The sequence below is a fragment of the Phragmites australis genome, chromosome 2 (genome assembly GCF_958298935.1).
Source record: "Phragmites australis chromosome 2, lpPhrAust1.1, whole genome shotgun sequence".
Classification (NCBI taxonomy): Eukaryota; Viridiplantae; Streptophyta; class Magnoliopsida; order Poales; family Poaceae; genus Phragmites; species Phragmites australis.
The window spans coordinates 2942975-2958510 of NC_084922.1; the positions used below are offsets into that span (position 1 = coordinate 2942975).

General features: G+C 43.7%; 2 protein-coding genes across 2 annotated transcripts; one reads left to right on the forward strand and one right to left on the reverse strand.

Annotated features, from left to right (window-relative positions):
* The first annotated feature begins 6713 nt into the window (after window positions 1-6713).
* Window positions 6714-8463, forward strand: LOC133894021 (uncharacterized). Its single transcript, XM_062334829.1, has 2 exons — window positions 6714-7687; window positions 7795-8463. Exons 1-2 carry the CDS (start codon window positions 7239-7241, stop codon window positions 8210-8212), a joined length of 867 nt encoding a protein of 288 aa, XP_062190813.1. The 5' UTR covers window positions 6714-7238; the 3' UTR covers window positions 8213-8463.
* Window positions 8464-8592: 129 nt separating this feature from the next.
* LOC133894005 (importin subunit alpha-1a) lies at window positions 8593-14135 on the reverse strand. The gene is made up of 11 exons (XM_062334828.1): window positions 13799-14135; window positions 11944-12040; window positions 11768-11859; window positions 11547-11678; window positions 11287-11472; window positions 11046-11209; window positions 10862-10940; window positions 10420-10548; window positions 9655-9782; window positions 9166-9547; window positions 8593-9050 (listed from the first exon to the last, which is right to left on the reverse strand). The coding sequence occupies exons 1-10, from the start codon at window positions 13997-13999 to the stop codon at window positions 9172-9174; spliced, it is 1584 nt and encodes a 527-aa protein (XP_062190812.1). The 5' UTR covers window positions 14000-14135; the 3' UTR covers window positions 8593-9050; window positions 9166-9171.
* Window positions 14136-15536: the final 1401 nt, after the last annotated feature.

Below are 15536 nucleotides of genomic sequence, written 5' to 3' on the forward strand. Positions count from 1 at the left end.
TCTTCTATCGGATATCTGTTGTCAGGACATCCTCACTTCCGCATGCTCCCATCAGTCTACGGCTCACGCATCTAGTCACCCACCAGCTCAATTACCCTTCGCGAGTTCGCTTCCTCACAATCTTGCATACCCAACCTAGAATTTCTAGGTCCGCCACTGCTGTACACCAAGGTTAGCGGAGTCTCCCAACCCCGTGAGTCCCCTTCTACAGTAGAGCCAGGAGAAAGTTAGGAGATTTCTGATCCGGTGTTCATCCGTCGACTCGTCTCCTCCGGCAGCCTTACCAGCCCTGGAGGTAAGAAGTTGCGGATCCACGTCTAGCTGATCAGTAGTGTAGAGAGTAGCTTTTAGTTTAGTAGTTCAGTTGTGTTGTTTGTTTTTCTGTGAAGTTTTTGATGTCGGGCTTGTGTCTCGTCGTGCTGTTGTTCGTCCTCCTCGTCAGCTGGGGGAGCGGCGACCGTGTTTGTGTGCTTTTCCGCTCAGGCGGGATGGCCGCCTGCGTCACCCTTTGGGCCCCCAGTGTGTGGTGCCTCCTTCTGTTGGTCGTCGTGGTGAGTGATCGCGTCTCCGTGCTTGCTGACGCGTGCCTGCTAGTGGTGGCTGTCAGCGAGTTCACGTTCACTGTTCACCACGGCGGTGGAGGTCCTTGTGGGCGGCGGTTCGGTGGTTTGCTAGCCGGGGCAAGATGGTAGTCTGTTCTACGTTTGTGTATGTGATGTGTATGCGTACATGTATGGGTTAATTTTGTGTTTGAGTTTGAGTATGGTGATACTTATGTGTATGTGCATGAGTATGGTTCACTAGACTACTGGTGTTTTGCTGATGGTGCTGGTCTCTGGTATGGGCTACATCTCAATGAAGGAGTGTGAGCTTGGTTCTTCTGTTCGGGCTGTTGACATGTTCGACGGCGCCGAGTTCTTTGCTGACCGATTAGGTTGCCCGACGTGTTCATCATCTTTAATATATCCTGGTTACAGGATGCTACTCTCGGTGGCTTCAAAAAAAATTATTGGTATGTGACCCCTCCTCGTCGGTGCAGAGTTTAGTTTCGGTTCCTTCGACCAGGTTTGACGACAATGGATTGGAGAGGAAGCTCATGGTGTGGAAGGCAGGACATATATTGTATCGTTGTGTTATCCTTGTCAGGATCTCATTTGTAATATGTTTGTACTTCAATTAATATAACCACCCCTCCTTCTAAAAAAACTGTACACCAAGGGTGCGCTCGGTTTGCAACCGATCTTTACCGATGATTAACTTACTAAAATATTTAGGATAGGTACGGTAGACTAGACAGCAATTATCTATAAGATTTATCTATGCTATTTATGGAGAGTAATAAAAACAATTCATACAATGTACTGTTTATAAAAACATCTTCAACAATACATGTCGGATAACTATAAAGATGCCCTTATCGTATTTGTGTCTATGTAGAGGAGAGTTATTATGAGAAAATAGAAAAACTAGCTACGTCAGTCCATAGTGTATTCTAAAATACATGCAACCTTTCAATACCCTTATTACATATGAACTCACATTAGATTAGAAGGAAACTATACAGTTAGTTTATTGAAAATATTGTTTATTGTGTTATCTATATATGATGTGGATAATTTATATATATAGCTAGTAGACTATATTGTTAGAGACACTTAAAAATTGTTGTGAGACTCATTATAGATCCTAATAACTGCTTATACAATTGTTTAGTCGGCACAAGTTGTCTAATATGCCATTTGTTAAATATTAGACGGCATTTATCTTCTCCACATCACCAAAATCTCATGTTTTATCTCTTATAGATAGCTGACATCAGTCTACTATACACTTCCTTACAAAATAGTTTGTCGCCTCCGATTATGAAATAAATAGGCAATACGGGGAACTAACCCACCATATATATTTGCATTCTTGTTATACTTCCTTCAATCAGAAATAAGTGTTGTTTTACATATCGATACGGTCTTAAAACATATCTTTCATTGCTGATTTTTATGTAATGTGTTTATATAATATAACAGAGTTGTACTTATTATAAAATATTTTTAAGACAAATCTATTCATATCATTTTAAAATATATAAATTTAATATATAAAATAATTTGTAGTCAAAATTTGAACACGCTGACAGCACCCAAAGTTTGATCATCGGGTGGTCAACGACCTGTTTCGTCACAATTCGCGCGGGCTCTTGAAATCAACTGCAATATAATGTGACTCCAGCTAGCAACGTCGTCTGGGAACTGGACACGCGTTTATATAATTAATCAACCACGCGAATTATTCAGGTTTGAAATCCATCGAACGGAGGGCTAATTAGTGGTGGCCTTCATTCATTCCCTTGCCGAAGGAATTTGAATTTTGAATCTCCACCCACCTGCAAAGATGAATTATAAGGCGTATGCTGTGCGATTGACACCCGGGGGGAGGGGAGTCAACCCCATTGTTTATCCCTCCCAATGATGGAGCAGCGCCTTCGTTCAAACTTCGATGAAGGGTGAAGAACGTGAGGAGCACCAGCACTCGGCAGCCGAAGTTTTTATTTTTAATTTGTGTTCTCGCCCTTTGCCACAGGTAGGCTTTATTTACGTAAATAAAATTTACCTAGTGTCAGCAATAAGGTTATAAACATGATTTATTGAAGAAATTTAAATAAAATTCAAACAAAATACTGATTAATATAGTATTTTCTATTGGGATCTACGGGTAGACCTAATAAACCAGATATATCGGATATACCATGCCGAATTATTACAGGTCCACCATTCTTTTTACCGATAGTTTTGTAATTGAAGGTCTTTTCGTCTACATATTAGTTATATTTCTTTAAAAAAAATAAGATTCCTGCAATTCTTGAAATAGGTCACATGGATCTTATACGCGCGATCCATCCACTCGGCCACCCCAGCACCGTTTCCATTTTTTTAACGGTGTTTCTCCACGATGCGTTCTTCGTTGGAGACCTGAGAGGTGCGGAACGGAGGCTCGAACCCCTGTCGACTCGGCTACATCTAAGAGCGTTGCCACCGAGCTCAATGCTTGTTCACCAGCACCGGTTCCGTTGCCCATCGATTACCTCTTTCACCTGCTCTAGCGGTGCCATGGGTGTTGATATAATTTCACTCAAATTTTGGTTAAATCAGGGGCAGCCCCTCATGTTTTCCCACTTGTGTAAACCATGCCCCTTCCCTAGCAACACTATCCCTGCCACGAACCGCGAGTTATATAGTAAGCAAATTTATTTATTTTAAAAAAATTATAACCAGCTGATTACGAATGAGTTCTTTTTTCTTTTTGCAAAGAGATTTACAAAGGAGTTGTGTGTAAATAGTATGACTCTGTCTTCTTCTCTAACTATAGATCTTCATTGTAACTAAGCTCTTATTGTGAAATTCCTGTATTCCAGAGTGCTAAGAATCTCCCTACCAGTTCTCCCCCAGACCTGCACCACAAGCTCGTATGAGGCACGCTACGTGTGTCCACTATATATGTCTGCAACATAAATAAGTTGTAGCCTCTCCTTCGGCTTTCTTTGAGACTTCGAAGCCCCAACTAACCTAGCCAAAGTAATCCTTGGATTGCAAGTCCAAGAAAGAGCTCGTACCTTTTGGCTTCTAAAAGGAAAAGGATTGCAAGGCCCAAAAAGACTATTTGGATTTGCATGAGACGATGTCTCGATGATCTCGGGCCCTGTCGGCTTAATGGCCGTGACACCGGCATGTTTAGCGGCCGGCTGTTGATCAAGCATATATAAATCACCCCTTTATCTGCAAGCGACAAGGAATCCAAACCACTTCTAATCAGCTCACCGTTCTTTAGAATTTTTTTCCCCTTTTGTTCTTTCTAGTGATTGTTTTCGTTGTATTCTTCCCTGAAAAACAAATCGGTTTATGCATACACGGGAAAAGGCAACTCTATATGGAGTTGTGGACATACGGGTTATCTCTGTCGTATATATCTCTTATATGATACTCATCTATCCGTTAATTTTCTCATTTACTTCAGAATTTTTTCACATATCTTTCTAACACGAATCTCAATATAAATAAACAATCCTGATAAGACATGCGTCAATATGGCCTAGTGGAATTTTCCCAACCATGCATATATGCAGTTCTACTACGCGTTCTAGAAATCAGAATCAATTTATGTATAGTGTTATGAAGTGGAGTCCATTTCCATAAAGAAATGAAACAAAGAGAATATTGTGAAGGCTGAATATGACGTTGGTTGTTGGAGGTCGGGGTTAGATTTGGTTGCAACCTACTCTTCTCTGCCTCTCACATCTAGGAATGAACGGGGCAACTGCTGCTATAGTGATACCCACGTCCTCTCGAACCTAATCAATCGATTAGAATGGGCCATAGGACAGAGGATGAAATGGTAGCAACTCTCACCCGTATCTCACCTACAGGAAGAACAAAATAAGAAGAAAAAACACTCACTCTCAGTCTGACATCACCAGTAATAAGAAACAAACAGACACTAGTACTCAGTTAATTGTTTGGACTTGATTCCACTTAAACATTATGTTGTTGTAAACAAATATGGGTTGGTGCGTTCACATGACTTAGATTTGGGACTAAGACATGTCTGGAACAACGTAAACGCAAGTGAGGGCGCGTTCGGCCGTTTTACTTGCCTTGCATCCAAGAGTCAAATAAGACACGAGATTTATACTGGTTCAAGACCAACAGTCACCATACATCTTGTTGACACCTCCTCCCAGTCTTCGCGACGGGAGGGTCCTTTAGAAATTGCCCTTTAAATGTGTTTAGTTGATCTCATAAGAGGGTTACATAAAGTATATATAGACCGCTGACTGACCTTTTACAGAAGATGGTCTCACCCTCCTGTTGATGAGGTTGACTGAGGATTGATCTAGGGTAAGATAGTCCAGTGCAATAAATACAGTGTCATGGTTAACTACTTACTTCACTTTGTTTAATTTGTCTATTATGTAGGCCCATCATGTGGGTCCCAGTGTCTTTCGACGAGCTTCTTTCTGGAATCTTCTAACGCTCGGAGGTTTGAATCCTTTGATTCTTCAAATGCCTCAGAGGATATCCCTGGGTCTTCAGATGTCTCAGAGGTTTCAATCCTCCGCGTTTTTGATGCCCCGGAGGTTTGTATCCTCCAGGTTTATAAGATCATCTAGAGTAGCTACTTTAAATTTTTATTCTCAAAAGTACTATTACAGTATTCTTATCACTATTACAGTATCCTTTATTTTTTAATCTCCAGCAGCTACCTTTTTTCTACCTTCTACTACTCTTTTCCTCCCTTCGATCCTATTACAGCCTCTGTGAACAGTAGCAGTACTGTATGGCAAAAATACAAGTCCATACTCGCTCTCCGCAACACTGTAGCAGTACTGTACTGCACTGTAGCACCAGATAGAGTACTGCTGGAGATCGATTTTCAGTGCTACGATACTTTGCGAGGTATTGTAGCATTTACATAGTGGAACTGCTGGAGTTGGCCTAAGAGTTCTCCCTTCGAGTTTCTCGGTTGACAAGTCTTCGACACTGATGGACCTATCTGGTAAAAGTTTAGATGAGCTATCATTGCCAAAAAATCAAAATTAGACAATATACATAGGCGTATTTATCGAAATAGATAATATGTTATCGTATTTATAAATTTAGTATCCGTATTCGATGTATCATTTACCGAAAATGGATTTTCGGTACACCATACGCTAAAAACCAATATTCGGCACACTGTGTGGCGATACGACATTGTATCCCATATTCAACACACCTTATGCCGAATATCTACCGTATACCTATGCCGAATATGGGCTACAGACTAATTCGGCACATGGTCATATTTAATACGGACTACAAATATGACCATGTGCCGAATTAGCGACCGCATGGCAGGCAAATACTATATTCGACACACCGTGTGTCGAATATGGCACTGTAGCCCGTATTCGACACATGATATACCGGATACAGTTGATATGTAGCTCATATTCGGTATATGGTATGCCAAATATGACTGTATCCGCGGTTTTTGGCGTACGGTGTATCAAAATTTTATTTTTGATAAATGATGTGCCGAATACAAATGCACGACAATATTTTGCCTATTTTAGCAAATACGCTCATGTATATTGTCTAATTTTAGATTTTTGCCACTACCATTGCGTTAAATTTGATATGTATTTTGCTATAGTAGGATACACTTTACAATATTCATATGTATTTTTTGCTGCTGATGAGCTTGGGCCCTGCAGAGCAAAGCAATTGACCTCGTTTGGGTTTTTTTATGGGCCGGCCTGCGAAACTTGGACCAAGTTTCTCAGGAGCTTAAGAATTTTATGATTTCGATGAAAATGGAGTACTTTTTCAACCAGTCTCAAACAAAACTTTATAAGCCCCCCCTCCCCCCCCCCCCTGTTTTTTTAATAGCCGGATAATGCATACGCGGGTATAAAAGCTTTTCTTTTTTCTTCAGGAAGAAAGGAATGTAGCAAGAAAGGTGTCATCATCACAAGAGCCACCGGCACGGCTAACACCACACAATGCCTCTCTTCTATCTTCTACTCCAACCCTACCCAATCCAGTCAACCTCTCTTCTTTCTTTCACGAGCCATCAGTAGCTTGTTTAGGGAAAAACAAACGTTGTCTTTGTCTTAAAAGATACTTTCATAAATCATAATATTATATTTTATTAGATATTATAACTATATTTAGGGAAAAACAACCCGTCGGCTCAGCACGTACCGGAAGCGCAGCCCCAAAAGGCAGCGCGACGACGATGCACGATCGGACCGCAGCTGAAAGAAGCAGCGGTGAAAGCTAGGAATCGGAATTTCGCCTCCAGCAAGGCACGAGGAATTCCACGCAGCCACCGTGGATTCCTCCCGTGCTGCCTCTTCCAAGCCCCCCCGCCCCCCATCGCTAGGTACGTAGCCTCGACAATTCCTTCCTCTCCACCGATGCAATGCCATCTTCTCTCGTCACCGGCCCTCTCCATCGGCGTACGCATCTCCCGCTCCAGTCTTGTCGCAGGCGTCACCTGGACGTAGCTAGGTACCAGACAGAGATCCACCGCATATATATCGATCGACCTGGCGCGAGCTGGCTTGCAGCTGCAGCAGGTTAGTTAGTTAGCCAGCGGTCGATCAGGTAAGTGTGCGAGCTTGCATTGCTAGCTACAGGCGAATAGGTCGACGGATAAGTTGATCAGTGCGGTGCGGTGCTTGCTTGGGTTTTGATTGATTCATGCACGCGGCGACGATGCCAGCCGTGACCCACGACGACCTGTCCCTCCGCAAGGCGCAGGAGCGCCGCGCGGCGCGCTCTAGCGGTCAGGTCGCCGTCTCCCTTGTCGCGCTCTCCGTGCTCTGCGGCGTCGTCGCTTTCATCCTCTGCCTCGCCGCCGAGGGCTCGCGCTCCGAGGTGTCCCACTACCTGATGACCGCGGGCGGGAGCGCGGACCAGGTGGACGTCTGCTTCTACAGCAGCAGCGGCCGCGCGCCGCTCGCCTACGCCGTCGGCGCGTCCCTCCTGCTCGCTGTCGCCATGTTCGCCGAGCACGCCTACATGCTGGTCGCCGTGGCGGTCCCGGATTCCGCGTCCGTCGGCCTCGCCGTCGCACAGGACCACCCGCGCGTTGCCTCCACCACCGCCACGCTCACCTGGCAGACCGGCTGCCTCTTCTTCCTCACATGGTAAAGCGCGCCTCGTGCGTACAACACAGTATCACACGTGGCAGGTCGACTGTCCTGTGGGATTGTGCAATCTCACCACGAGGATTGAAATGCTTGTCTCTCTGTAGGATTTGCTTCGGGCTCGCGGAGGTTCTGCTCATGATCGGGATCGGGGTGGAGTCCGGGCACGTCAACGACTGGCGGAGGCCGCGGCCCGTGTGCCACCGGGTGCGCCCGGGGATGTTCGCGGCCGCAGGGATCCTAGGGCTCATCACCGTCGTCGTCGGCTTCGTCGTGTACGTCGCCGTCGTGCAGGCGCAGCGGCTGCGCGGCCAGTACCACGGCGGCGCTCACTTCGTTGGCCACGGCCCCACGCACCCGGGCGTCCCGCATCAGCACCTGCAGCCACCGCTACCGCACCCACACCCGCACTCGCCTCCTCATCCGGTGCCATCCGCGCCAGGCCCGCCGGGGATCACAGCGGCGGCGTGCCAGGTGCAACCCAGCCGTGCTTCGCTCATCACCAAGGAGCTCACCGACGTGTGAGTGAGACGCTTGAAGATCACACACGAGAGTAGAAACAGGAGCACACCACAACGGCCACATTATTTGCCTTCATATTGAGTTTCTTCGTTCCTTTATAAGATTAAGCAATGAGATTATTTCTCATTTGTCATTCACCTTGAGTTTCTTAGTTCCTTTGTAAGATTAAGCAATGAGATCATTTTTCATGTCTGTATACGTCAACCAAATTGTTGTGAAGAGGGAATACATGTGCTTTGAAATGTATATGGACATGGACTTCGTATACGCCTCTACCTTACCAAGATTAAACGTCAAACTACATTTTTCCTATAATTGCCATCCACCGTGGTTTCGTACCAGTTATAGCATCAGATAAACAGTCAATGCAAATGCAAGTCACAGCAGGCTAAGGCACTTGGTTTAGACAAGGCCTAGAGCAAGGCCTGGCAATATACATAGAAATCCTCAAGGATTACAAGTCCGGACAACTCAGCGCATTCCTGAAGAAACTCAAACCAAACCATTCAGGAATGTTCTCTAACGGCCTTGCAGAAGCTCCAACTTGGGCTATACGGTGCAAAATATTACACACCAAACTAAACGATGCAAACCCTAGAGAGTAGCCTTCTCAAAACTCAGACTCTTCGAGAGTTCGACAATTATAATCCTGTTACAGACCTGCGACATGATATCCATCATTTCACACATAAATAATGTTAACCCAGCTCCCTCGAAATCTTCAGCTTATTGGACCAACCACAAGCATTAACCCACACATGGAATTAACCAGACTACATTAACTAAAGGCAAGCCAACGCCAAGCCCGTCGCCGAAGAGATTAGCACCCTTTGGTTAAAGTCTGCAATGGGAATATTACAACCATAAGCTGTTTGCAGACAGATGCAGCGTACAAACACTTCAAGTGATCATGATATGATAGAAACATCCCATGATAAGAGCAATAATGTTAGCACCTGTATTTAGCTGAAGTTCAAACCACCACCAGCTGGAGGGTTGCCACCTTGGCCGAAGTCAAAAACAGCCGGAGGAGCTTCCCCGGCGGTAGCCATTGCATCATCTTCCTCCTCCATCCAGTATGCCTCAAGAAGCTTCACAGCTTTTTCATAGATTTCGTTGTTATCGTGGCTCTGTAGGTTCTCAATCTTTTCCAGGCCTTCCGCTTCATCAATCATTTGAGCAAAGACATTGACATCACCTGTTGCACCCAAGGTCTTGTCGTGCTCTCCCACTTTGAGAATATTCTCAAGGCCCTCCAAACAAACTGTCACAATTCTTGGATCAGGGCAAACAAGAAGGTCGCACAATGGTTTGATGCAGCCCTCGGACACCAAATACCTATTTAGACAAGGCCAATATGAGTTTTCAATGAAGCTTAAAATAGAGGTAAATGTGTCCCATTTAGCACTAGCTGAATAGAAGTGCAGTAAATTGAGAGGACATACTTGATTTGTTCGTGGGAACCACCTGAGGTAGCATTTGATATGGCCCACGCAGCCTCCTTCTTGATATCAAACTCCGCTGTTTGGAGCAGATGCAATAAAGGACCAATAATGCCAGCATTTACCACAGCCTAATATTCAGACTAGCAGGGTGAGTGATTAATGCTTAAAATTTTAGGACATAGGTTATCAACAAAATTTATGCATGATGTATGGCATGAGCCATCCCTGGAAACACAGGGTCTAATGAAATTATATTGGTAATGGCCAAACATTTTTTTACTAAAGTATGATGTGCCAGCTAATAAATGATGTTCAATAAATGCAAAACACTTGGTGCTAGAGTTTCCTAGTTGAGAAAGTGAATAATCATTATATTAACCAGAGTTTAAAGAGGTGCCAGTTTACCAGAGCTTAAACAGGCGCCAGTTTCGAGTCAATAACAAGTTATATTTGTCCACACCGACATTTGATCAACTTACCTTGATGAAGATATCTTAGAATTTGGTGAGAAAATCCCAAGTAGTGACTAGACAGTACTCACATGCTTTAGAAATTTTCACTAGTCTAGCCAAATTACGTTGCAACATTACTAGGGTTTAGCACATAGGCAGTATGAAAGGCCAGAAAAATATGTTCAGCAGTCAACCATTTGGGAAACTTAGTTGCAACAATAAATGCCCTAGAGGATTTCGAGGTAATCATCTTAGTCTAGGTAACTAAAGAAACAGGCAAGCGAGCATGCGTCTAGGATTTCTGTATTTATACCTGTATTTGATCTTTGTTTCCAGCAGTAATATTCGAAATTGTCCAGCAAGCCTCTTTCTTAATGCTTTTCTTGTGGTTCTGTGTCAATAAACTCAGGAGACAGGGAAGAGCTTGATGATCAATAATGCACTGCAAAAACAGAAGAAAAAATAAATAAAATGGCGACAATGCACACATAATTGCACTTAACTTTCATGATGCTTCCTTCAATTTTTGGGACAGCACATTAGTACATTGAGCAGCAATATTGCCCCAAAAACAAGGTACAATCAACAAAAACTGATGGATCCACTTATTTTATGAAACATTTGCAACTTGATATGAAAGATAACATGACTTATACTAGATAAACCTAATCACACAAGTTGAGTTCAAAGGCTATGATAATTGATTGCATCAAGTGTGCCAAATATATGGAAAGCTGCCAAAATGAATGTCCTACCTGAGTTTGTAAATCATCTCCAGTGACAATGTTCCCAACAGTTCGTAGAGCAGGTATAAGCACTGAAGGCGATGGATGACTGCATGCGGTAAATGGTGTGCATAATAAAAAGAATGCAAATGAATGTAAATAACAAAATAGTAAAGCCAAAATCACAGAAAGTTGTTATTCGTCATTCACATACAGGAGGAGCTCAACAAGCTGGGGACAAACACCAGCTTCAATCACAGCTTGGATCTTGTCATTAGTGCCATCAGACAAGTACGAAAGAGCCCAGCATGCATCAGTGAGAACTTCCTCATCATTGGAATGGATAAGTCGTGCAAGCGCCGGCAGAGCAGGTTTAGTCTATTCCAACCAAAGAACATCAGGCTTAGTAATTGTCGTTGGGCACACACACAAAAAAAGGGGGCTTTGTATAAAACCTGATCAAACAATGGCTGTGGCTTTCCTCTGCAGAAGTTTGACAGGGTCCAGGTGGCATTCCTCAACATGGAGAGCTTAGCATGCTCATTCAACTGGGCTAGCAGAGGAATCAATGCACCATTGGCGAGAACAAGGTCCCGGCACTTTGGGGAATCACCAGCAACGTTGCCCAAAGCCCACACAGCCTTTTGAATTGTTTTAAAAAGTAAGAACAAATAAAAAGGCAAAGATAGTAGTAGCCAATCAACTGAACTAATACCTGCTCACGAACGTCATCACTAGCAGACCCAAGAAGCTTCACAAATATTGGAACAGCCCCATGATCAATGACGACCTTTGTATTTTCTGAAGTGCCAGATGCAATGTTTGTGAGTGCCCATGCTGCTTCAAACTACAAAAAAAAAACATTACAAAGCACAATGATAAGAAATCCATTTTCAGTAGCAACAACAATATAAGATTTAGATTGTATCAAAATACCTGCAGTTGGGGGAAATCCTCTCTGGTGAGGAACTGCACAAATCGAGGAACAACGCCTGATTGGATAACTTCTTCAATCGGGGGGCTCCTCTCTGATTCAGAAATATTTAACCCACAGCGTCAAATGTAGGTCATCTTTTACAAATTAAGAAATGAAAACAGCTGAAAGTTAGTACCTATAGAGAGCAACTTGCGGAACTGTGTTGTGGCCTCAAGCTGAAGGTTGTTTTCATCCGAATAAACCCCACTAACCATAGCAGGGAGGCTTTCAAGCTACAAATTCAACACACATGTCAAACCAAGCATTGCAAGTACCAAATAACCACAATAAATACTGAAAGAGAGAGGTGAAGCAAACCATTTGTACAACTACCTCAGGCCCAATTAAATAAAGTTGACAAGGACGCAATCAACAAGACAGCATGCTACATTAAAATCCTTTTTTTTTTTTGCCAAGATAAAAGGCACTGACATAACCGTTGAATAAGCACATTAATCAGTACTTAAAAAACATAAAAAGGGAGTAAAAACAACAGCTCAGAGAATGCTACACTGACACCTACATAAATGGTACCAGTGTGACACAACTCTACAAAAATGTTCTTATGTTCGTAAGCACAACTCTGATTAAAAGGGAATCCTCCTACAAAGCCAAGAAAATACCAAAAAAACAAATAACTAATTTCAACAGACATGTGGGCCTAACACACAAAGTGACATAAGTAATCCAAATAAAATAATGTGAACAGCGAGATAGGCATCTGTTATTACAGAAATATAATTCCAGCTTCTGTTGTCAAAGTCAAACAAAGGATAACTTTGCTGTCATACTTGCTTGTGCCGCTAGAAAAACAAGTATTTAGTATGACAAAGCACTAGGACCAGTAAGACACACTAACGAAAAGCGGATCCCCAAAAAAGCAGACAAGCGCCTCCAGTCTAATTTTGAATCCATTAGACATGGATACATCAGAACTATGATGTCCGCTCATAACAGCATGGATACAACAGATCCAGAGCATACAACTTACGAAACAGAACAAAATATGCACAACAACATAATAAACAAACCAGCACAGCGGGAACATGGTGGAGTACTCTTAAAAATGTATGACTATATAACTAAGTTTCAGACATTAAAACAACACCAAGCATGCTATGTCCTAAGACCAACAAGATAACAAATCAATCTATAACAAGAACAATATAGTTCTGTACCATCATCTTGCACCTGCCTAAGACTGCAACAAAAAACATAGCCTAGAAACCAGAAGAGTGTTAACTCCCTGGTCTAGTAATCAAGACAAGGTATCATAAACTGAGAAATGTAACAAGTACTAGCCATAAGGTGCAAAGCGGGCATTCATCTACACAGAGGCTGATAGGAATAAGATCTCTTGCTCAAATGGAGAGAGAGAGAGAGAGAGAGAGAGAGAGAGAGAGAGAGAGAGAGAGAGAGACTGACAACTTGGCAAGTCACCTAATACGATGTTCTAGAAAAATCCCATCCTGAGATCCTAATAATCTGCATCACTAGGACCATATGCCTAGACTTTTTTTCAAGAAAAGTTAAAAGGCTAGTGTTGACAGGTATATCTTACAAGTCACACATATAGCACATCCTAAATCAATACCAAAAGGTGCCATCGAGAGAGTTAATCCAACCCCTAGTGCCCAAAACGAAGAATTATCAATCAGAATCTTAAAAAAAAACTACAGCTAACTGAAAACTTCCAGCTGCAAGCACCGGACTGTCGTATACAAGCAACTAAGCATGCATGCACACGTCTGCACCAAACACCCATCGTGCTTGTGTACGAGCTCGGAGCTACACACTTGCGAGCACATATAGGGAAACTAACTCAATCATCTCATGACCATGGCGTCGAACCAATCCAGCGCACTCGTACCCAACACTTCTCGAAGCGCGAAACAATCAACCTCATATGCTCGTCGCAGTAGCGCAACTACAAATCGGAACTCGGAACAGTGAAATATGAGGTAGAGAAGGGGAGCGCAGTGTATCTTCACCTTCTTCTCGACCCCGGAGGCGGGGACGGGGACCTGGGCCTGGAGCCCCTCGCGGCGCTTCTTGAGGAGGCTCTCCTCGCGGCGGTTCTTGCGGATCTCCACCATGTTGTCCTCGCGCCGCCGCCGCCCCTCCTCCGCGTCCACCGCCACCTTGTAGCGGTTCCGCCGCACCTCGACCCGCTCGCTCGGACGCAGCGACATGGCTGGCTAAGCTCCGCTCTCCCTCTATCTCTCGGTCTCGCTCGCGTCGGCGGCGGCGAGGAGGTAAAACCCTAGCGCGTCGGGGGCAGGCGAGAGCAGGGGAAGAAAAGGGAGGAGAGAAACCCTAGAGGCGGGTGGGAAAGGATGGGATCCCCTAACTTGACGTTGCCGTCACTGACGTGTGGGACCGGGTCCACGCGTCAGTGATGTTGTCTCTACGTCAGGGATCCCGATCCGGGTGGGAAAGGGGAGTTAAAAGGTCACACCACGATCGAAATATTCTCTTTTTTTCGTTTTTCTTTTTCTGAGGCCGCTAAATTGAGTGCCGAGATTCGTAAAGATGCAGAATTATAGGCCCACACCAACGATGAGGCCCATATGAGGTAAAGGAGTTTCGTAATTTGGCCCGGCCCATGCTCGCAGACCTCTCGGCCTACCTGCCTTTTTATGTTCTTCTCGTGCAAAATCACAATTTCTGCTTACATAAGTAGTTGCAGAATCTTATCTTTGATACAGCTTCTGTTTTTTCCTGTAGAAAAAGCAAGCTATATCAAATAGTGTAGGCGCTTTTATAAAAGGCTCAGGAGATTCAGACCCCTCGTAACAAAACGCGAATTGTTTGTAGCTTTTGAGTTGGTCAATGAATTTGCCGGCCATGAAACTGGCAGTGGACACACTTCATGACCAATTTGCTCACATCATGAAGGGTTATAGGCCATTAAATTATTTGTTTAAAGGTTTTTCCTACTACAGTTCGGAAGGAAGTATGAGCATAGTAGATTCCTACATGAATTTTATCGAGTAAAAATTTACCCAATTATTGAATGACGCACTTCATCAAAACTCAACTAGCACCTCATCATAAGATATATTCCACTATGGTAAAACCTTTGTGAGCAATTTTTCCTGAGTCGGCACCGTTCTCAGTTCTCGGGAATAACTCAATCTTGAAGATAAGTCTAAATAGGATCCATCCATAAATCTTCGTATTCGAGTGTTACTATCCTATCAAGGAAAGACTTGATCTTGATGTTTAGTCCAAATGACTAGTGTGTTTTTAGGAAAGAAATTTCACTGAGTGGTTTGTAGATTTAAAGCATTCAACCCTCTGGTGATGGTCGAGAGATGGTAAGATCGGGGCTTCGTTAAGGATCTGGAGAGGTGTGCTCATATGGTGCTGCCCATCGACCACACTTGGAGGTGAAGGACTCTGTCTATTTGTAGGATTATCGTCATGATTACCTAGACCACCACCCCTGTATCTAATGGTGAAAACTTCTCAGGGATAACCTCTGCTGGAGGAAGTGTCTAGATCGATTATGGATGTTTCATCGGATTGCTTAGGGTTGGTGTCTTGACAATCCATAATGTCAAAAGCTGTGGGGACTGATCCCGATTTGCTATGAATCAGACATTCACAGTTGTCTTGGCGGCAGAGTGATTCGAAATTGATGTTGTAACCTTCGGCACATTGATCCATAACTCGACTTACCTCATCGTTTGAATCGTCAATGGAAATTTCGTTATCAAAATTCAC